The 22,396-nt window shown below is 45.4% G+C and overlaps 1 protein-coding gene across 1 annotated transcript; it reads left to right on the top strand.

Annotated features, from left to right (window-relative positions):
- Positions 1–14,351: 14,351 nt before the first annotated feature.
- LOC118357477 (cholesterol 25-hydroxylase-like protein) lies at positions 14,352–15,863 on the top strand. The gene has a single exon (XM_035734617.2). The coding sequence runs from the start codon at positions 14,610–14,612 to the stop codon at positions 15,366–15,368; it is 759 nt and encodes a 252-aa protein (XP_035590510.1). The 5' UTR covers positions 14,352–14,609; the 3' UTR covers positions 15,369–15,863.
- The last annotated feature ends 6,533 nt before the right edge of the window (positions 15,864–22,396 follow it).

Genomic DNA, 22,396 nt, shown 5'->3' with positions numbered 1-22,396 from the left:
GGAATTCCAGTAACGGTCTGTATGTAGCCAAAAATAAACTCAGCATTAAAAGAAACACCATTTTTTCAGGACCCTGTCTTTCAACAATAATTCGTAAATATCCAAATAACTTTATAGTAAAGGGTTTAAACACTTTTTCCCAATGAACCTTAAACAATTAATAAGCATGCACCTGTGGAACGGTTGTTAAGACACTAACAGCTGACAGACAGTAGGCAATTAAGGTCACAGTTATGAAAACTTAGTACACCAAAGAGTCCTTTCTACTGACTCTGAAAAACACAAAAAGAAAGATGCCCAGGGTCCCTGCTCATCTGCGTGAACGTGCCTTAGGCATGCTGCAATGAGGCATGAGGACTGTAGATGTGGCCAGGGCAATAAATTGCAAATTACTGTGAGACGACTAAGACAGCGCTACAGGTAGACAGGATGGACAGCTGATTGTCCTCGCAGTGGCAGACCACGTGTAACAACACCTGCACAGGTTCGGTACATCCAAACATCACACCTGCGGGACAGGTACAGGATGGCAACAACAACTGCCCAAGTTACACCAGGAACGCACAATCCCTCCATCAGTGCTCAGACTGTCCGCAATAGGCTGAGAGAGGCTGGACTGAGGGTTTGTAGGCCTGTTGTAGCAGGTCCTCACCAGACATCACCGGCAACAATGTCGCCTATGGGCACAAACCCAACATAGCTGGACCAGACAGGACTGGCAAAAAGTGATCTTCACTGACGAGTCACGGTTTTGTCTCACCAGGGATGATGGTCAAATTCGCGTTTATCGTCGAAGGAATGAGTGATACACCGAGGCCTGTACTCTGGAGCGGGATTGATAGGGAGGTGGACGTCCGTCATGGTCTGGGGTGGTGTGTAACAGCATCATCGGACTGAGCTTGTTGTCATTGCAGGCAATCTCAATGCTGTGCATTACAGGGAAGACATCCTCCCTCATGTGGTACCTTTCCTGCAGGCTCATCCTGAAATGACAGTCCAGAATGACAATGCCACCAGCCATACTGCTCATTCTGTGCGTGATTTCCTGCAAGACAAGAATGTCAGTGTTCTGCCATGACCAGCGAAGAGCCCGGATCTTAATCCAATTGAGCACGTCTGGGACCTGTTGGATCGGAGGGCTAGGGCCACTCCCCCCAGAATGTCCGGGAACTTGCAGGTGCCTTGGTGGAAGAGTGGGGTAACATCTCACAGTAAGAACTGGCAAATCTGGTGCAGTCCATGGAGAGGAGATGCACTGTAGTACTTAATGCAGCTGGTGGCCACACCAGATACTGACTGTTACTTTTGATTTTGACCCCCCTTTGTTCAGGGAGACATTATTCCATTTCTGTTAGTCACATGTCTGTGGAACTCTTTCAGTTTGTCTCAGTTGTTGAATCTTGTTATGTTCATACAAATATTTACACATGCTAAATTTGCTCAAAATAAACACAGTTGACAGTGAGAGGACATTTCCTTTCTGTCTAGGCGTCACTGAACTGTCTCATTACACACACCTGATTCCATTTCCACTGATTAGTAATTGTATATGTCTGTGCCCTCTGTTCACCATTGTCTTGTCGGTTATTGTTCCCATGTCCTTTGGTCTTGTGATTACCTGTGCTTTCTTGTTTTGGTTTAATCTCACTCTTTTTTTTGGGTTACATCCCCTGTGTTTTTGTATATGTGTTTGTTTTGGGCTTCGTCCCGTGCCTTTCATGGCATGTTGAATTTTTGGGTGGAGTATTAAAACCCACTATTTCGAATTCCTGCGCCTGTCTCCAATCATTTATACTACATGACACCCCTGGCCAATCCCACAAACACTCATCCACTTGTACCTTAAGACAGAAAACATGACTTTGTACGTCAACACACGTTTGAATAAGAAAAAGTGATTCTAGATTTTCCCCTAAGTGAATTTTATCTCTTGCGATAATATCTTCAGTTAAACATTAAAATGGACACAGATGGTAATCTAGACTTCTGCCATTGCTTTAGTTTTGCAAAAGCTTAAAATAATGAAACTGATGCTCCTCTTCAGGACATCCATAGTTACTCAACATCTCCTGGAACTTACAAGATCATTGTGCCCTGAAAAAAGCTCAGAAACGAGGGCTCAATTAAATCCGTAGCGCTGAAGATCCGCTTTATAGCAAGTTTCACATTTAAAGGTAATTTCCGATTGAGCCAACATATGCAGCTTTTACCGTGATTGCAGTCTCCACTAACGCGGGAACATTGATGAAAGAAACATACAGGAACTCAAATCCTTCTGTTCACCTGATTTAGAATTCCTCACAATCAATTGTAGACCGCATTATCTACCAAGAGAATTCTCTTCGATTATAATCACAGCCGTATATATCCCCCCCCAAGCAGACACATCGATGGCTCTGAACGAACTTTATTTAACTCTCTGCAAACTGGAAACCATTTATCCGGAGGCTGCATTCATTGTAGCTGGGGATTTTAACAAAGCTAATCGGAAAACAAGACTCCCTAAATTTGATCAGCATATCGATTGCGCAACCAGGGGTGGTAAAACCTTGGATCATTGTTACTCTAACTTCTGCGACGCATATAAGGCCCTGCCCCGCCCCCCTTTTGGAAAAGCTGACCACGACTCCATTTTGTTGATCCCTGCCTACAGACAGAAACTTAAACAAGAGGCTCCCACGCTGAGGTCTGTCCAACGCTGGTCCGACCAAGCTGACTCCACACTCCAAGACTGCTTCCATCACGTGGACTGGGACATGTTTCGTATTGCGTCAGATAAAAATATTGACGAATACGCTGATTCGGTGTGCGAGTTCATTAGAACGTGCGTTGAAGATGTCGTTCCCATAGCAACGATAAAAACATTCCCTAACCAGAAACCATGGATTGATGGCAGCATTCGCGTGAAACTGAAAGCGCGAACCACTGCTTTTAATCAGGGCAAGGTGTCTGGTAACATGACCGAATATAAACAATGCAGCTATTCCCTTCACTTGGCTATTAAACAAGCTAAGCGTCAGTACAGAGACAAAGTAGAATCTCAATTCAACGGCTCAGACACAAGAGGCATGTGGCAGGGTCTACAGTCAATCACGGACTACAAGAAGAAACCCAGCCCAGTCACGGACCAGGATGTCTTGCTCCCAGGCAGACTAAATAACTTTTTTGCCCGCTTTGAGGACAATACAGTGCCACTGACACGGCCTGCAACGAAAACATGCGGTCTCTCCTTCACTGCAGCCGAGGTGAGTAAGACATTTAAACGTGTTAACCCTCGCAAGGCTGCAGGCCCAGACGGCATCCCCAGCCGCGCCCCCAGAGCATGCGCAGACCAGCTGGCCGGTGTGTTTACGGACATATTCAATCAATCCCTATACCAGTCTGCTGTTCCCACATGCTTCAAGAGGGCCACCATTGTTCCTGTTCCCAAGAAAGCTAAGGTAACTGAGCTAAACGACTACCGCCCCCCCGTAGCACTCACTTTTGTCATCATGAAGTGCTTTGAGAGACTAGTCAAGGACCATATCACCTCCACCCTACCTGACACCCTAGACCCACTCCAATTTGCTTACCGCCCAAATAGGTCCACAGACGACGCAATCTCAACCACACTGCACACTGCCCTAACCCACCTGGACAAGAGGAATACCTATGTGAGAATGCTGTTCATCGACTACAGCTCGGCATTCAACACCATAGTACCCTCCAAGCTCGTCATCAAGCTCGAGACCCTGGGTCTCGACCCCGCCCTGTGCAACTGGGTACTGGACTTCCTGACGGGCCGCCCCCCAGGTGGTGAGGGTAGGCAACAACATCTCCTCCCCGCTGATCCTCAACACGGGGGCCCCACAAGGGTGTGTTCTGAGCCCTCTCCTGTACTCCCTGTTCACCCACGACTGCGTGGCCACGCACGCCTCCAACTCAATCATCAAGTTTGTGGACGACACAACAGTGGTAGGCTTGATTACCAACAACGACAAGATGGCCTACAGGGAGGAGGTGAGGGCCCTCGAAGTGTGGTGTCAGGAAAATAACCTCACACTCAACATCAACAAAACTAAGGAGATGATTGTGGACTTCAGGAAACAGCAGATGGAACAGCCCCCTATCCACATCGATGGAACAGTAGTGGAGAGGGTAGCAAGTTTTAAGTTCCTCGGCATACACATCACAGACAAACTGAATTGGTCCACTCACACTGACAGCGTCGTGAAGAAGGCGCAGCAGCGCCTCCCTCTTCAACCTCAGGAGGCTGAAGAAATTCGGCTTGTCACCAAAAGCACTTACAAACTTCTACAGATACACAATCGAGAGCATCCTGGCGGGCTGTATCACCGCCTGGTACGGCAACTGCTCCGCCCTCAACCGTAAGGCTCTCCAGAGGGTAGTGAGGTCTGCACAACGCATCACCGGGGGCAAACTACCTGCCCTCCAGGACACCTACACCACCCGATGTTACAGGAAGGCCATAAAGATCATCAAGGACATCAACCACCCGAGCCACTGCCTGTTCACCCCGCTATCATCCAGAAGGCGAGGTCAGTACAGGTGCATCAAAGCTGGGACCGAGAGACTGAAAAACAGCTTCTATCTCAAGGCCATCAGACTGTTAAACAGCCACCACTAACATTGAGTGGCTGCTGCCAACACACTGTCATTGACACTGACCCAACTCCAGCCACTTTAATAATGGGAATTGATGGGAAATGATGTAAATATATCACTAGCCACTTTAAACAATGCTACCTTATATAATGTTACATTATTCATCTCATATGCATACGTATATACTGTACTCTATATCATCGACTGCATCCTTATGTAATACATGTATCACTAGCCACTTTAACTATGCCACTTTGTTTACTTTGTCTACATACTCATCTCATATGTATATACTGTACTCGATACCATCTACTGTATGCTGCCCTGTACCATCACTCATTCATATAACCTTATGTACATATTCTTTATCCCCTTACACTGTGTATAAGACAGTCGTTTTGGAATTGTTAGTTAGATTACTTGTTGGTTATCACTGCATTGTCGGAACTAGAAGCACAAGCATTTCGCTACACTTGCATTAACATCTGCTAACCATGTGTATGTGACAAATAAAATTAGATTTGATTTGATTGTCTTTGAATTTATAGTGCTGTAGCGCAGCCTAAACGCCATGTTTATGTCCACAAAGGTTTTTGGATTTGACACACTGCCATAATAGCAGTCAAACTACAAACATAAACACACATCTTAGTAGAGAGTTAATAAGTGGAGGAAAGGGTCATTTATAATCTCCACTGTGGTGAAATGTAATGTCTTCTATCTTGGTTGATACATCAAATACTGTCACTTATCCTTCCAAACATAAAAATGTAAAACATCAATTTCAAAGGTTAAAAAAAATATAGATCATACAATAGTTTAATTGCGCACAGACACACACAGACACATACCGATGCTCACACTCACAAGATGCAAATTCAGACCGTGATCTAAAAAACATAAAAAAGTGATAGTATCAAATTCATGTAAGACCACAATGTTCCTTTGCCCATTGACCCAAAACAAAGATGTTACAATCAACCTCTCTTTTTATTTCCCTGAAGCCTTTCAAAAGGATAGTACTGATCATTTTGCCCAAACCAATCTCCCTGACGCCACCCCTATGCAGAAATGAGATTCTGCATGACGACCTTGCCATTGCGAAATAACACTTATCTTTACCGTTGACATAAAAATGATTACAAATGATTAATGGCAGGCTTCATGGACACAAAACACAAAGAATATATGCTGAGTAGAGGAAAAACACAGTATTATATAAGCATGCAATTAAACAATGTGTCTACTGTAAGTCATTACTGTATGTGTTTTACATACAGATCCAAACAGCTTTAAGTGAATGTGCATAATGTGTTGGGTACTGTGTCAAAACATTTGAAATAGAAAATGTTTGAAAAGGTTTGGCTCATTGAGGTTTTTGAGCTTCTCAGCATTACAACAACAGCATTATCTAAAAATGCATTGCCACACAATGTTTTTTTGAAAGTAATAGGCATTGCAACAGAGTTCATTGAAGTATGACTCACACCAACCCACACAAACTATGATCAATCAGAGCAGTAGTCATTCGTCATTCGCACCATTCTCTATCATTCACAACATCTGCCTAGTACTTTCACAACAATAAAGACCTCTTTGTATTTTACATTTCACACAGTTTAAGGAATTGGTTTAGATTTGAATTTGACTGGTCTTGATGTACTCCAAGAATGTAACATTATCTGGCAGCAGTTTTTACTGTACACAGTCAAATATGTCCTGTACATTTTAGTGTATTTATAGTAAATCTGCCTGTGTGCGATTGATCCTTTCTGAGGTCACTGCTCCTCAGTAAACCTGTGATAATCATGACCTCTTTCTCTTGTTTTAAACACATTCCTAGAAAATAGTGTTTTACAAGCAATCAAAAGTTCAGTGGTGGCCTAAACATGAATTCCTCTTGAATTCAATGAACCTTGTGTAATAATGTTTCTGTCATGCCTTGGTCTTAGTATTTTGTGTTTTCTTTAATTATTTGGTCAGGCCAGGGTGTGACATAGATTTATGTTATTGTATTTTCGTATTGGGGTTTGTAGTATTTGGGATCGCGGCTGATTAGGTGTGTTGCATAGGCTTGGCTGTCTGAGGCGGTTCTCAATCAGAGTCAGGTGATTCTCGTTGTCTCTGATTGGGAACCGTATTTAGGTAGCCTGGTTTCGCTTTGTATTTCGTGGGTGATTGTTCCTGTCTCTGTGTAGTTTCACCAGATAGGCTGTAATAGGTTTCACGTTCCGTTTGTTGTTTTTGTTTATGTTTAGTTATTTCATGTATCACGATCTCTTCATTAAAGACATGAGTAACCACTACGCTGCATTTCGGTCCGACTCTCTTTCTACAAACGAAGAATGACAATCACCCACCACACACGGACCGAGTGGCGTGGTTACAGGCAGCGACAGCAGGAGCAGAAAAAGGAGGACGTTATGGACAGCAATGGCATGGAGTATACGACGTGGGAAGAAATAGACAGGTGGGCGGCCGACGCAGAGAGAGCAGAGGCAGCCGGAGATAGGAGCCGACGATACGAGGGACCACGGTTGGCAAGGAAGCCCGAAAAGCAGCCCAAAAAAATTATTGGGGGGGGCTTAAAGAGAGTATGGCTATGCCAGGTAGGAGACCTGCGCAAACTCCCTGTGCTTATCGGGGGGCTAGAGAGACCGGGCAGGCACCGTGTTATGCTATGGAGTGCACAGTGTTTCCAGTGCGGGTGCATAGCCCGGTGCGGCACATACCAGCCCTTCGTATTGGCCGGGCTAGAGTGGGCATCGAGCCAGGTAAGGTTGGGCAGGCTCGGTGCTCAAGAGCTACAGTGCGCCTGCACGGTCCGGTCTATCCAGAGCCAACTCTCCTTGTTTATCGTGAGGAGCCAAGGAGGAGACCTGAACCAGAGCCGGTGTTAGTGGTGAGCGAAGCAGAGACTGTGAAGGAGTTAATGGGGAAGGTGGAGTGGAGAGTAATGAGGGAGTTGCTAGCTTGGTGCTTTAGGTACAAGATTCGTCCGACGGAGCGTGTCGGTGATTTAATGGCACCTGGGCCAGCGCTCCATACTCGTCCTGAGGTGCGTGTTAGTCGGCTGGTGAAAAATGTGCCAGCCTCACGCACTAGGCCTCCTGTGTACCTACCTAGCCTTGCACGTCCTGTGCCAGTCCTGCTCTCAGGCTCTCCAGTACACCTTCACGGTCCAGTCCATCCTGTGCCACCTTCACATACCAGTCCTCCGGTAGCAGCTCCCCGCACCAGGCTTCCTGTGCGTGTCCTCAATCCTGTAGCACCAGTTCCAGTTCCAGCACCACGCACCAGGCCTTCTGTGCGCCTCGCCTGTTCAGCGCTATCAGAGCCTTCCTTCCCTCCTGCGCTGTAGGAGTCTCCCGCCTGTTCAGCGCTATCAGAGCCTTCCTCCTCTACAGCGCTGCCGGAGCCTCCTGCCTGTTCGGAGCAGCCTGAGCTGCCAGTCTGCAGGGAGCTGTCAGTCTGCAAGGTGCTGTCAGTCTGCATGAAGCAGCCAGAGCTGTCAGTCTGCAAAGAACTGTCAGTCTGCAAAGAGCTGCCAGTCTGCAGGGTGCTGTCAGCCTGCATGGAGCAGTCAGAGCTGTCAGTCTGCATGACGCAGCCAGAGCTGTCAGTCTGCAAAGAGCTGCCAGTCTGCAAGGAGCTGCCAGTCTGCAAGGAGCTGCCAGTCTGCAGGGTGCTGTCAGCCTGCATGGAGCAGTCAGAGCTGTCAGTCTGCATAAAGCAGCCAGAGCTGTCAGCCTGCATGGAGCAGTCAAAGCTGTCAGTCTGTTCGAAGCAGCCAGAGCTGTCAGTCTGCAAAGAGCTGTCAGTCTGCAAAGAGCTGCCAGTCTGCAAGGAGCTGTCAGCCTGCATGGAGCTGCCAGAGCTGTCAGTCTGCATAGAGCAGCTAGATCTGCCAGTCAGCCATGATCTTCTAGATCTGCCAGTCAACCAGATTCTTCCAGATCTGCCAGTCAACCAGTCTCTTCCAGATCTGCCAGTCAACCAGTCTCTTCCAGATCTGCCAGTCAACCAGTCTCTTCCAGATCTGCCAGTCAACCAGTCTCTTCCAGATCTGCCAGTCAACCAGTCTCTTCCAGATCTGCTAGTCAACCAGAATCTTCCAGATCCGCCAGCCAGCCAGGATCTACCGGAGCCTACTACCTGCCTGAGCTTCATCTCAGTACTGTGCTTCCTCTCAGTACTGGGCTTCCTCTCAGTACTGGGCTTTCTCTCAGTACTGGGCTTCCCCTCAGTTCCGGGCTGCCCCTCAGTTCTGGGCTGCCCCTCAGTTCCGGGCTGCCCCTCAGTCCCGAGCTGCCCCTCAGTCCCGAGCTGCCCCTCAGTCCCGAGCTGCCCCTCAGCCCCGAGCTTCCCCTCAGTCCCGAGCTGCCCCTCAGTCCCGAGCTGTCCCTCAGTCCCGAGCTGTCCCTCAGTCCCGAGATGCCCCTCAGTCACGAGCTGCTCCTCAGTTCTGTGGGGTTCTGGGTGAGGACTATTAGGCCATGGTCGGCGGCGAGGGTGGATTATCCCAGGACGCAAAGGGGAGGAACTAGGACATTAATGGAGTGGGGTCCACGTCCCGAGCCGGAACCGCCACCATGGACAGACGCCCACCCGGACCCTCCCTATGGTTTTGAGGTGCGTCCGGGAGTCCGCACCTTAGGGGGGGGGGTTCTGTCACGCCTTGGTCTTAGTATTTTGTGTTTTCTTTAATTATTTGGTCAGGCCAGGGTGTGACATGGGTTTATGTTATTGTATTTTCGTATTGGGGTTTGTAGTATTTGGGATCTCGGCTGATTAGGGGTGTTGTATAGGCTTGGCTGCCTGAGGCGGTTCTCAATCAGGTGTCAGGTGATTCTCCTTGTCTCTGATGGGGAACCGTATTTAGGTAGCCTGGTTTCGCTTTGTATTTCGTGGGTGATTGTTCCTGTCTCTGTGTAGTTTCACCAGATAGACTGTAATAGGTTTCACGTTCCATTTTTTAATTTTTTATGTATAGTTATTTCATGTATCACGATCTCTTCATTAAAGACATGAGTAACCACTACGCTGCATTTCGGTCCGACTCTCTTTCTACAAACGAAGAACGACGTTACAGTTTCTTGAAAGAATTTCAATTTCTCAAGACCATGATGCGTACGGATGTTTATTTATAGTTGTAAGCTCCAGCTCAAATGTTCTGAGATATTTGATGACATACACTGGCTAGCGAAAGTATTCACCCCCCGTTCACCCCCATTTGTCCTATTTTGTTGCCTGACAACCTGGAATTAAAATTGATTTTGGGGGGGCGTTTGTATCATTTGATTTACACAACATGCCTACCACTTTGAAGATGCAAAATATTTTTTATTGTGAAACAAACAAGAAATTAGACCAAAAAAAGGAGAACTTGAGCATGCATAACTATTCATCCCCCCAAAGTTGTTCATTGTCGAGCCACCTTTAGCAACAATTACAGCTGCACGTCTCGTGGGGTATGTCTCTATAAGCTTGGCACATCTAGCCACGGTGATTTTTGCCCATTCTTCAAGGCAAAACTGCTCCAGCTCCTTAAAGTTGGATGGGTTCCGCTGGTGTACAGCAATCTTTAAGTCATACCACAGATTCTCAATTGGATTGAGGTCTGGGCTTTGACTAGGCCATTCCAAGACATTTAAATGTTTCCCCCTAAACCACTCGAGTGTTGCTTTAGCAGTATGCTTAGGGTCATTGTCCTGCTGGAAGGTGAACCTCCGTCCCAGGGTCAAATCTCTGGAAGACTGAAACTGTCACATTCGTTATAAGGATCGGACCAAGACGCAGCGTTGTTATCGTACATTCTTATTTATTTAAAGAATGAACACTGAACAAGCTAACAAAATAACAAAACGAAGCGGGAAGTTATACAAATGAGTGAAGACAGGCAACTACACATAGACAAGATCCCACAAACACCAAAGGGAAATGGCTACCTAAATATGATCCCCAATCAGAGACAACGATAAACAGCTGTCTCTGATTGGTAACCATATCAGGCCCACATAGAATTACAAAAACCATAGACAATACAAAAACTCTAGACAATAGAAAAAACTAGTGTACCCACCCTAGTCACACCCTGACCTAACCAAAATATAAATAAAACAGAGCTATCTCAGGTCAGGGCGAGAAAGAAACAGGTTTCCCTCAAGAATTTCCCTGTATTTAGCGCCATCCATCATTCCTTTAATTCTTTCCAGTTTCCCAGTCCCTGCCGATGAAAAACATCCCCACAGCATGATGCTGCCACCACCATGTTTCACTGTGAGGATGGTGTTCTCGGGGTGATGGGAGGTGTTGGGTTTGCGCCAAACATAGCATTTTCCTTGACGGACAAAAAGCTCAATTTTAGTCTCATTCGGCCAGAGTACCTTCTTCCTTCCATATGTTTGGGGAGTCTCCCACATGCCTTTTGGCGAACATGTTTGCTTATTTTAGTCTCTTAAGCAATGGCTTTTTTTCTGGCCACTCTTCCGTAAAGCCCAGCTGTGTGGAGTGTACGGCTTAAAGTGATCCTATGGACAGATACTCCTATCTCCGCTGTGGAGCTTTGCAGCTCCTTCAGGGTTACCTTTGGTCTCTTTGTTGCCTCTCTGGTTAATGCCCTCCTTGCCTGGTCCGTGAGTTTTGGTGGATGGCCCTCTCTTGGCAGGTTTGTTATGGTGCCATATTCTTTTCATGTTTTAATAATGTATTTAATTGTGCTCCGTGGGATGTTAAAAGTTTCAGATATTTTTTTATAACTCAACCCTGATCTGTACAATCTCCACAACTTTGTCCCTGACCTGTTTGGAGGCCTCCTTGGTCTTAGTGGTGTTGCAGACTCTGGGGCCTTCCGAACAGGTGTATATATACTGAGATCATGGGAAAGATCATGTGACACTTAGATTGCACCCAGGTGGACTTTATTTCACACCAGATCTTATTTAGGGGCTTCATAGCAAAAGGGGTGAATATATATGCACCCACTTTTCCATTTTTCATTATTTTTAAATTTTTTAAATTATTTTTTTTGTGTATGTCCATTACATGAAATCCAAATAAAAATCCATTTAAATTACAGGTTGTATCGCAACAAAATAGGAAAAACACCAAGGGAGATTAATACTTTTGCAAGGCACTGTATCTTCCTTCAGACATTTGGAAAAAGAGGACATTTACATTACATTTAAGTCATTTAGCAGACGCTCTTATCCAGAGCGACTTACAAATTGGTGCATTCACCTTATGACATCCAGTGGAACAGCCACTTTACAATAGTGCATCTAAATCTTTTAGGGGGGGGGGGTGAGAAGGATTACTTATCCTATCCTAGGTATTCCTTAAAGAGGAAACACCCATGAGAAGCATACAGCTAGAGGCTTGCCTTTTGAATTCTTATTTCTACAACAAACAAAGATTTGAGCATTGTGTGTGGTTAATCTTCGCTAAATATGTTTTACTGTACATAAATCGCTCCTCTTTAACTAAATTCTAGAGTGTTAAATCTACACTGAGAGTGTTACATTTACAGTGGGGCAAAAAAGTATTTAGTCAGCCACTAATAGTACAAGTTCTCCCACTTAAAAAGATGAGAGAGGCCTGTAATTTTCATCCATTTTCAGTCCTGTGGCCTTCACCAAATGAAGTCCTAAACTAATATGTTATCATTCAAATGATATGATTTTACCCAATAAAGCACATATTTCATAAGGCCTTATTTTATGGGCATAGTTCTACCCTAATACAGTGGCCTGAAAGTCGTGGTTTTCAGGCAACATCAGACCTGCAAGTCACATTATGCTGGCTTGTAAAGTGATGAGTAATTCCTTTTGGAATCCAGCCAGAGTGGGGATATCCAACATTTTGACATTTTATTTACCCACAACCTGAATTCAGATTGACTGCCTGGTTGGGAACACTAAGATATGAGACTACCTAAACCAGTGGTTCTCAACAGGTTTTGCCTCGAGACCAGAATTGAACCATGTTGTCTCAGTCATTATCCAATATTCACGAAGGATTTTTTGTTGTTGCCAAAATGCAATCTGGAAAACTATTTTTAATGCTATATTGATAGTAAATTTAACAATTATTGGACAAGGGAACAACAATCCCACCTTTTTCATTGTCAATAATTAAATTTATTCGTGATGAAGAATGTTAAGCTCACTGGTTTGAAACCACAAAATCAACCAAATCTGCTAAATAGGGGCTCTAATAACTCTATATTGAAAATATACTGTAATTGAAGACAAATAGTTCAGAGGTTAAATTATTAAAAAATATAGGTTCATTATCATTTCTACACAGTTTCTGGAGTATCTAAAAATCTGCCTGCTATAGGGCATGGTGGGAAATATGATAATGGTGTGCGTGGTTTTGGTTTAACACCAACACAGTTTTTTTTTACACCAATAGGTGTTAATTTTATAGAGTTACACTTACAGAGTACATGTAACACCCAAATCAACACTAGAAATGTTACACTGCAAATTCAACCGGTGCCCCCTGTACATAGCCTGGTTATTGTTATTCTTATTGTGTTACTTTTATTAGTACTTTATATTTTAGTCTACTTGGTATATATTTTCTTCTTCTTGAACTGCACTGTTGGATAAGGGCTTGTAAGTAAGCATTTCACAGTAAAGTCTACACTTGTTGTATTTGGCGCATGTGACAAATAACATTTGATTTGATCCATATAAAGTGGTTCACTAAGGGCATTGGTTGTAGAAGGCAGATTGAGGAGGGAGTCCAAATAGATCCGGTCGGCACTGCCACAGATCAGAATTGAGATTTGGGAATGTACGCTTGGAAAGTACACACAGGATTTTCCGTAATGGGAGGATCTCAATTTGTAACCTGACTCCAATAGACCAGTCAAGGCAAGTTTCAGCTGAACTCACCTTAACTTATCTCAGAAGGGACAGTCACCACTTGACTCTCTCCTACCCTCTCCTTGTGCTGTCATATGTGTGAACATTAAAGATGCCTCTAATATGATGGGTTCCTGTGCAACCTGCTGAAATGTGTTTAAAAGTGTGATTCGTAGGTTAGATGGATAGATGTTTTAATGGAGATGAGGATGGATTTTAGACCCTAATTAACCCCTAGTTAGCTTCAACATGCAGTTTACAGAAAGTTATATTGACATTCCTCGTAATGCATTACAAAATGTTGTAATTACTGGGGTTTTGTTAACAGATGTTTATCAAGAGCAGGGCTTGATAGATCATAAGAGACTAATGGTCTATTATCCAGCTATTCACTCTAAATACCAAGGCAGTCGACCACTCAACATCAGGAATGACAGGTTTCCTTTTCTGTTTCACCTCTGGCACTGACATAATACTGTTCAGGAACAAATCCCTAGGCTGATGAAACGAAAGTTAATTTCATCAAACGTTGGAAATTAGTAGAACAGAAACAGAATGCAATCAACAGCACCATCTACTGTTTGCATTGTCACTATGCCAAGTTCTCAGCTCTCACAGGAATTCTGCTTCACAGGTTGAGTCATCAGAGGGTCACAGCTCTGTTGTAACAGTGGTGAAGTCTCTCTGACTGTCAGTGGGTCAGACCTCCATCAGCTCTCACCATGTTGTTTGCTCCTTGCAAAATAAAAATGTTCAACCCACCCCTCCTCCTTGTCCTCCTCTTCTCTTTGATAACATTATGCAATACAGGGAAACTTGATATACCTTAGCTTAGAATAACACTCATTTCTGATTATGAATGTATTTATTTAATGATTGTATTGAGATGTTCAATACAGGCATACAGAACAATCATACTCTGAATCAGATAACTTAGCTAAGTGTGGTATAAGTCAAGGGGTATGAATACTTTCTGAAGGCACTGTAAGAAGTCCCCCGGAAGTTTAGTAAGTCTATATAAGGACATCTGTGGGCGCATACTTTTCACCGAGAACTCATAAAAGGAGAGAGCTTTTGCAGGAGGTTGTTTAAACACGCCCTTCAAGCTCACACACAACAAGACTGAACACAATGCTTCTACAGAGCCTATGGGACTTCATCCTGGGATATAATGCCTGGCTCAGATCACCTTTCTTCCCTGTGCTTTTCTCCCTCAGCGTCTACCTCACCTTCTGCCTGCCCTTCGTGGTGCTGGACCTCCTCTCCCCCAGACTGGCCTGGATCAGGACCTTTAAGATCCAGCAGAAGAGCCACGTCTCCTGGACCATGATGTGGAGCTGCCTGGCTCACTCCCTCTACAACCATGTAGTGTTCCTCTTCCCTCTCACTGTGCTGCACTGGTTCTGGAGACCAGCCACCTTCATGCCCGAGGCCCCCGGAACGCTGCGTCTCATCTGGGACGTAGTCGCCTGCCTCCTGCTGTTCGACTTCCAATACTTCATCTGGCATCTGTTTCACCATAAGGTGCCCTGGCTCTACCGGACGTTCCACAAGGTGCACCACAAGCACACATCCACCTTCGCCCTGACCACTGAGTACTCTGGGGCCTGGGAAACCCTGTCTCTGGGATTCTTCGCTGGGGTCAACCCTCTGCTGCTGGGCTGCCACCCCCTGACAGAGATGCTCTTCTATGTTCTGAATATCTGGCTTTCTGTGGAGGACCACTCTGGCTATGACCTGCCCTGGTCCACGCATAGACTGGTGCCCTTTGGGCTCTACGGTGGAGCTCCGCACCACGACCTGCACCATCTGAAGTTCAAGTCCAACTATGCTCCGTACTTCACACACTGGGACAGGGTTTTTGGGACATTGCACAAGCATTCAGACTGAATTTCTGCACAGAAGAAAGTGCAATTGGACATCTTGAATATCTTTTATGTTAAAAGGATGGGATGCAGAGAACATCACTTTGTGATATATTTTATTATGTGTCGATGTTATTTACCATAGTAAAGATAAAGCTGTATTTAATCAAATCATTTTTTATTAAGTGGGTTATTTATAATGGCATAGCCTGACTGCAGATTTTCTATTACTGTTGTATATTAAAGATTCATGCAATGGACTCTATAATGTACAAACATGTTCAGGTTAAATTTAAAAACTGGTTAAATTAACCAGTTTAGTCAGAACTATCAGAATGAATTTGACTGAGATTGAATGACTGAAGACTATTGTGCATGTTTGTGTTGACTTCCCAGTGCTACTGGGTGAGCATCACTGAACAAAAATGTTCAGCTGTTTCAAGCTGTATGCAGTACTAACAAGGGGTGACTCCCAACATTTTAGTTACAAAGCAAGGGGCAATAAAACTTATTACCAAAATATCTGTGTGGCTCGCTTTCATTCATCAAAATGTTTCCGTACGTAAGCCTATTTGTTTATAGGATGTTTTTGATTGATGGAGATGCCAATTTTCAGATACAGCAACGCTGCATGCTGCACAACCATGATGGTTTCCTATGACGCATACATACGTAAACATCATTCGTATGCTGTCATTTGAAACCCATGAGTGTGCCACCGTGAGCCAAAGATATTTATATTGATACACGTTTCTACTAGTGGTCCATTAGGGCTCGAGACACTTTTAAGAGGCAGATGACCACATGAATCATGTGGTCTAAGTGGAAGGATTCTTCTCACCAAAGTCTTGCTGCAATCCCAAATGTGTTATTTTGTTAATCGTGACCTTGTGATCAAAAGAGGTCATTGCTCATTGCAAGATCGAGGAGTTTTTTCTGGACCATGTGACCTGAACATGAACAAAGGTTTTCTACATTAGCATGTACTCATTTTATGAGTTTCTAACAAACAGTTTTCTTTCTTTCTTACGATAGATGGACAATAGTATCCATGTTAATTAGGCCCTTTCCAATGTTACTGGAATTAGGTGAAAGTTGTGTCAGAATACCCTGGTGACAGGATGCAGACATTTCCTGACCTCCCCGCGAGGGGAAGTACAGAATGAAGTTCACTATTTATAAAAGTGCAGTAATCAACCTTGCCCCCCATCCACACTTCCAAACGAAATATGAAGTCACCAAAGCCTCATCTAAAAAGGGAAAAGGACATCTTCCTGAGATTGACAATTGAGAATTTCCCAGAAGTAACTGGAGAATTCCCGAACAGGAGAAGGAACACAAAAATTCTGCAGACAACACAGAGCCATCAGACACTCATTTCCTGGCCTATGCAATACACTGTATGACATTTTCTGATTATATCTTTGTGAACATGTAGGATTCTTTGTGAATGTTATGATAGCGTTCCGAGCAGTGTTTTCCAGATTGTGGTTTGCGGCCCACTGGTGTGTTGCCACTGGTCCATGGGTTGTGGTCAACAATGGGTTCGAGGTTAGAAGAGGCACTGGCATAGTTTTTTTGTTTTTTTATAATTTAACCTTTTATTTGACTAGGCAAATCAGTGAATCAAAGAGGATCCCACAAAATGGAGAAGCACTGTTAGAAGCAATATCACACAGATTTAGAATTTTATATTCTTTTGTGTTTTCTATTCGTGGTTCACTTTTAAAGACAACTAGAATTATGCTATTGGATAATATGTGAGAATGATGGTGTTTAGGTTTTTGCTATGATGGTGAGTTCTCAGGCTGAGATGAGTCTTACAAATCAAATCAAATTTTATTTGTCACATGTGCCAAATACAACAGGTATTTCACCTTACAGTGAAATCAACCATTGTGTGTGGGATAAGCTTGGAAAGTATTTCCAGCAATGGGAGGATCACAATTTGTAGCCTAACTCCAAAACCCAAAAGACTAGTCAAGGCAAGTGTGAACAGATGCTTATCAAGAGTAGGGCTTGGTAGGTCATATATGAGTCATGGTCGACCACTCAACATCAGGAATGAGAGCAATGAAATGCTTACTTACGAGCCCTTTACTGCCAATGCAGTTTAAAAAAAAATACCGATAAGAATAAGAAATAAAAGTAACAAGTAATTGAAGAGCAGCAGTAAAATAACAATAGTGAGACTATATACAGGGGGGTACCGGTAAAGAGTCAATGTGCGGGGGCACCGGTTAGTTGAGGTAAAATGTACATGTAGGTAGAGTTGTTAAAGTGACTATGCATAGATGATAACAACAGAGAGTAGCAGCGGTGTAAAAGCGTGGGGGTAGAATGCAAATAGTCTGGGTAGCCATTTGATTAGGTGTTCAGGAGTCTTATCCCTTGGGGGTAGAAACTGTTTAGAAGCCTCTTGAACCTAGACTTGGTGCTCCAGGTACCTCTTGCCGTGCGGTAGCAGAACAGTCTATGACTAGGGTGGCTGGAGTCTTTGATAATTTTTAGGGCCTTCCTCTGACACCGCATGGTATAGAGGTCCTAGATGGCAGGAAGCTTGGCCCCAGTGATGTACTTGGCCCCAGTGATGTACCACACTACCTTCTGTAGTGCCTTGCAGTTGGAGTCCTTGCAGTTGCCATACCAGGCAGTGATGCAACCTGTCGGTATGCTCTCGATGGGGCAGCTGACAAATGAGCAGAAGGCAAACAGAAAGCAATCAACAGCACCACCTACTATTTGCCTTGTCGCTATGCCTAGTTCTCAGCTCTCACTGTAATTCTGCTACCCAGGTTGAGTCATCAGCGGGCCACAGCTCTGTTGTAAAAGTGGTAAAGTTTCTCTGTCTGTCAGTGGGTCAGAGCTCCATCAGCTCTCACCACGTTGTTTGTTCCTGGCAAAACATGAATTTATGTGCAACCCACCCCTCCTCGTCCTCTTCCTTCCTATGATAACATGATGCAATACAGTGAAACCTTGATGTTAGGATTTTTTAATTGTTGGGTAAGGTAAGAAGCATGTTGATGTATGCATTATGATCCATCTGATCAACAACAGCAGAGAAACTAGTTTACTTTATTGATGATTTATCTTGACAGTACTGAAGCTTGACCACTCGGTAGCACATTCTACGAAGTACATTTGCATAACCCTTTATAACATCCTTTATAATGTGTTATAACACTGAATATAAGCATCCATAATAACTCCAAAGCACTCAGAAAATTCGGTATTATATTTTATAGATCATGAACTGTAATAACTTGACTTATAAGACTATAGTGCACAATGCATTACAGCCATGCTGGTTTGAAAACACAGACAACTACAGACGTGAATGGCTAGCTAGCTAACTAGTGAAAACACTTTCTTACAGACAGAGCTGTGAATGAGCTAGCTATTGAGCGATTTCAGTGCCAAGAGAAATTGTATTCGAATTCCATAATTTTGAATTTGTAGTAAAATATTAAATTGGAATTCAATATTTTTGCATTTGTAATGTATACATACATTGAATCATTGAATTCACAAATAATACATTATATTTCATGATATGGAACTGAATCTAATGAATATTGCAGTCCTATGGCTTTAACCAAGTTAATTCCTAAGTGAATGATATCTTTATAATTAAACTCTTTTATGACAATATGATTGATGATTCCAATCTCCTTGCATTAGCGTAGCCTCTTCTGTAGCCTGTCAACTATGTGTCTGTCTATCCCTGTTCTCTCCTCTCTGCACAGACCATACAAACGCTCCACACCGCGTGGCCGCGGCCACCCTAATCTGGTGGTCCCAGCGCGCACGACCCACGTGGAGTTCCAGGTCTCCGGTAGCCTCTGGAACTGCCGATCTGCGGCCAACAAGGCAGAGTTCATCTCAGCCTATACCTCCCTCCAGTCCCTCGACTTCTTGGCACTAACGGAAACATGGATCACCACAGACAACACTGCTACTCCTACCGCTCTCTCTTCGTCCGCCCACGTGTTCTCGCACACCCCGAGAGCTTCTGGTCAGCGGGGTGGTGGCACCGGGATCCTCATCTCTCCCAAGTGGTCATTCTCTCTTTCTCCCCTTACCCATCTGTCTATCGCCTCCTTTGAATTTCATGCTGTCACAGTTACCAGCCCTTTCAAGCTTAACATCCTTATCATTTATCGCCCTCCAGGTCCCCTCGGAGAGTTCATCAATGAGCTTGATGCCTTGATAAGCTCCTTTCCTGAGGACGGCTCACCTCTCACAGTTCTGGGCGACTTTAACCTCCCCACGTCTACCTTTGACTCATTCCTCTCTGCCTCCTTCTTTCCACTCCTCTCCTCTTTTGACCTCACCCTCTCACCTTCCCCCCTACTCACAAGGCAGGCAATACGCTCGACCTCATCTTTACTAGATGCTGTTCTTCCACTAACCTCATTGCAACTCCCCTCCAAGTCTCCGACCACTACCTTGTATCCTTTTCCCTCTCGCTCTCATCCAACACTTCCCACACTGCCCCTACTCGAATGGTATCGCGCCGTCCCAACCTTTGCTCTCTCTCCCCCCAAGCTACTCTCTCCTCTTCCATCCTATCATCTCTTCCCTCTGCTCAAACCTTCTCCAACCTATCTCCTGATTCTGCCTCCCCAACCCTCCTCTCCCTCCCTTTCTGCATCCTTTGACTCTCTATGTCCCCTATCTTCCAGGCCGGCTCGGTCTCCTCCCTCCCGCTCCGTGGCTCGACGACTCATTGCGAGCTCACAGAACAGGGCTCCGGGCAGCCGAGCGGAAATGGAGGAAAACTCCTCGCCTCCCCGGCGCGGCGGACCTGGCATCCTTTCACTCCCTCCTCTCTACATTTTCCTCCTCTGTCTCTGCTGCTAAAGCCACTTTCTACCACTCTAAATTCCAAGCATCTGCCTCTAACCCTAGGAAGCTCTTTGCCACCTTCTCCTCCCTCCTGAATCCTCCTCCCCCTCCTCCCTCTCTGCAGATGACTTCTGTCAACCATTTTGAAAAGAAGGTCGAGGGCGACATCCGATCCTCGTTTGCTAAGTCAAACGGCACCGCTGGTTCTGCTCACACTGCCCTACCCTGTGCTCTGACCTCTTTCTCCCCTCTCTCTCCAGATGAAATCTCGCGTCTTGTGACGGCCGGCCGCCCAACAACCTGCCCGCTCGACCCTATCCCCTCCTCTCTTCTCCAGACCATTTCCGGAGACCTTCTCCCTTACCATCGATGGATAGGGGGTGTTCAAGTCCACAATCATCTCCTTACATGGTATTCCTCTTGTCCAGGTGGGTTGTTGGGCACCTCGCTCATCAACTCATCCCTGACCGCTGGCTACGTCCCTTCCGTCTTCAAGAGAGCGAGAGTTGCACCCCCCAGCTTCTGAAAAAACCTCCACTCGATCCCTCCGATGTCAACAACTACAGACCAGTATCCCTTCTTTATTTTCTCTCCAAAACTCTTGAACGTGCCGTCCTTGGCCAGCTCTCCCGCTATCTCTCTCAGAATGACCTTCTTGATCCAAATCAGTCAGGTTTCAAGACTAGTCATTCAACTGAGACTGCTCTTCTCTGTATCACGGAGGCGCTCCGCACTGCTAAAGCTAACTCTCTCTCCTCTGCTCTCATCCTTCTAGACCTATCGGCTGCCTTCGATACTGTGAACCATCAGATCCTCCTCTCCACCCTCTCCGAGTTGGGCATCTCTTACCAGAGAGATGTTTGTTTCTGGCGCGGCCCACGCTTGGATTGCGTCCTACCTGACAGGTCGCTCCTACCAGGTGGCGTGGCGAGAATCTGTCTCCTCACCACGCGCTCTCACCACTGGTGTCAGAAGGATTTGGTTCCTGTAAAGTCCTGTTAGTCATGAATACGCCCCGCCACTCTTCTTACCAGAGAGATGTTTGTTTCTGTCCGCCCCAGGGCTCTGTTCTAGGCCCTCTCCTATTCTCGCTATACACCAAGTCACTTGGCTCTGTCATAACCTCACATGGTCTCTCCTATCATTGCTATGCAGATGACACACAATTAATCTTCTCCTTTCCCCCTTCTGATGACCAGGTGGCGAATCGCATCTCTTCATGTCTGGCAGACATATCAGTGTGGATGACGGATCACCACCTCAAGCTGAACCTCGGCAAGACGCAGCTGCTCTTCCTCCCGGGGAAGGACTGCCCGTTCCATGATCTCGCCATCACGGTTGACAACTCCATTGTGTCCTCCTCCCAGAGCGCTAAGAATCTTGGCGTGATCCTGGACAACACCCTGTCGTTCTCAACTAACATCAAGGCGGTGGCCCGTTCCTGTAGGTTCATGCTCTACAACATCCGCAGAGTACGACCCTGCCTCACACAGGAAGCGGCGCAGGTCCTAATCCAGGCACTTGTCATCTCCCGTCTGGATTACTGCAACTCGCTGTTGGCTGGGCTCCCTGCCTGTGCCATTAAACCCCTACAACTCATCCAGAACGCTGCAGCCCGTCTGGTGTTCAACCTTCCCAAGTTCTCTCACGTCACCCCGCTCCTCCGCTCTCTCCACTGGCTTCCAGTTGAAGCTCGCATCCGCTACAAGACCATGGTGCTTGCCTACGGAGCTGTGAGGGGAACGGCACCTCAGTACCTCCAGGCTCTGATCAGGCCCTACACCCAAACAAGGGCACTGCGTTCATCCACCTCTGGCCTGCTCGCCTCCCTACCACTGAGGAAGTACAGTTCCCGCTCAGCCCAGTCAAAACTGTTCGCTGCTCTGGCTCCCCAATGGTGGAACAAACCCCCTCACGACGCCAGGACAGCGGAGTCAATCACCACCTTCCGGAGACACCTGAAACCCCACCTCTTTAAGGAATACCTAGGATAGGATAAAGTAATCCTTCTCACCCCCCTTAAAAGATTTAGATGCACTATTGTAAAGTGGCTGTTCCACTGGATGTCATAAGGTGAATGCACCAATTTGTAAGTCGCTCTGGATAAGAGCGTCTGCTAAATGACTTAAATGTAAATGTAAATGTAAAACAATACATTACATATCTGATAAGGCCTTATTTTGAGGCTTAGCTTTACCGTAA

This window comes from Oncorhynchus keta, chromosome 24 (genome assembly GCF_023373465.1).
Source record: "Oncorhynchus keta strain PuntledgeMale-10-30-2019 chromosome 24, Oket_V2, whole genome shotgun sequence".
NCBI classification, from domain to species: Eukaryota; Metazoa; Chordata; class Actinopteri; order Salmoniformes; family Salmonidae; genus Oncorhynchus; species Oncorhynchus keta.
The sequence above is the reverse complement of the archived record's forward strand: the minus strand, read 5'-3'. Positions and strand labels throughout refer to the sequence as shown.

What these genes read in the sequence shown, in the direction of transcription:
- LOC118357477 (XM_035734617.2), top strand. Translation starts at nt 14,610, where the DNA reads ATGCTTCTACAGAGCCTATGGGACTTCATCCTGGGATATAATGCCTGG.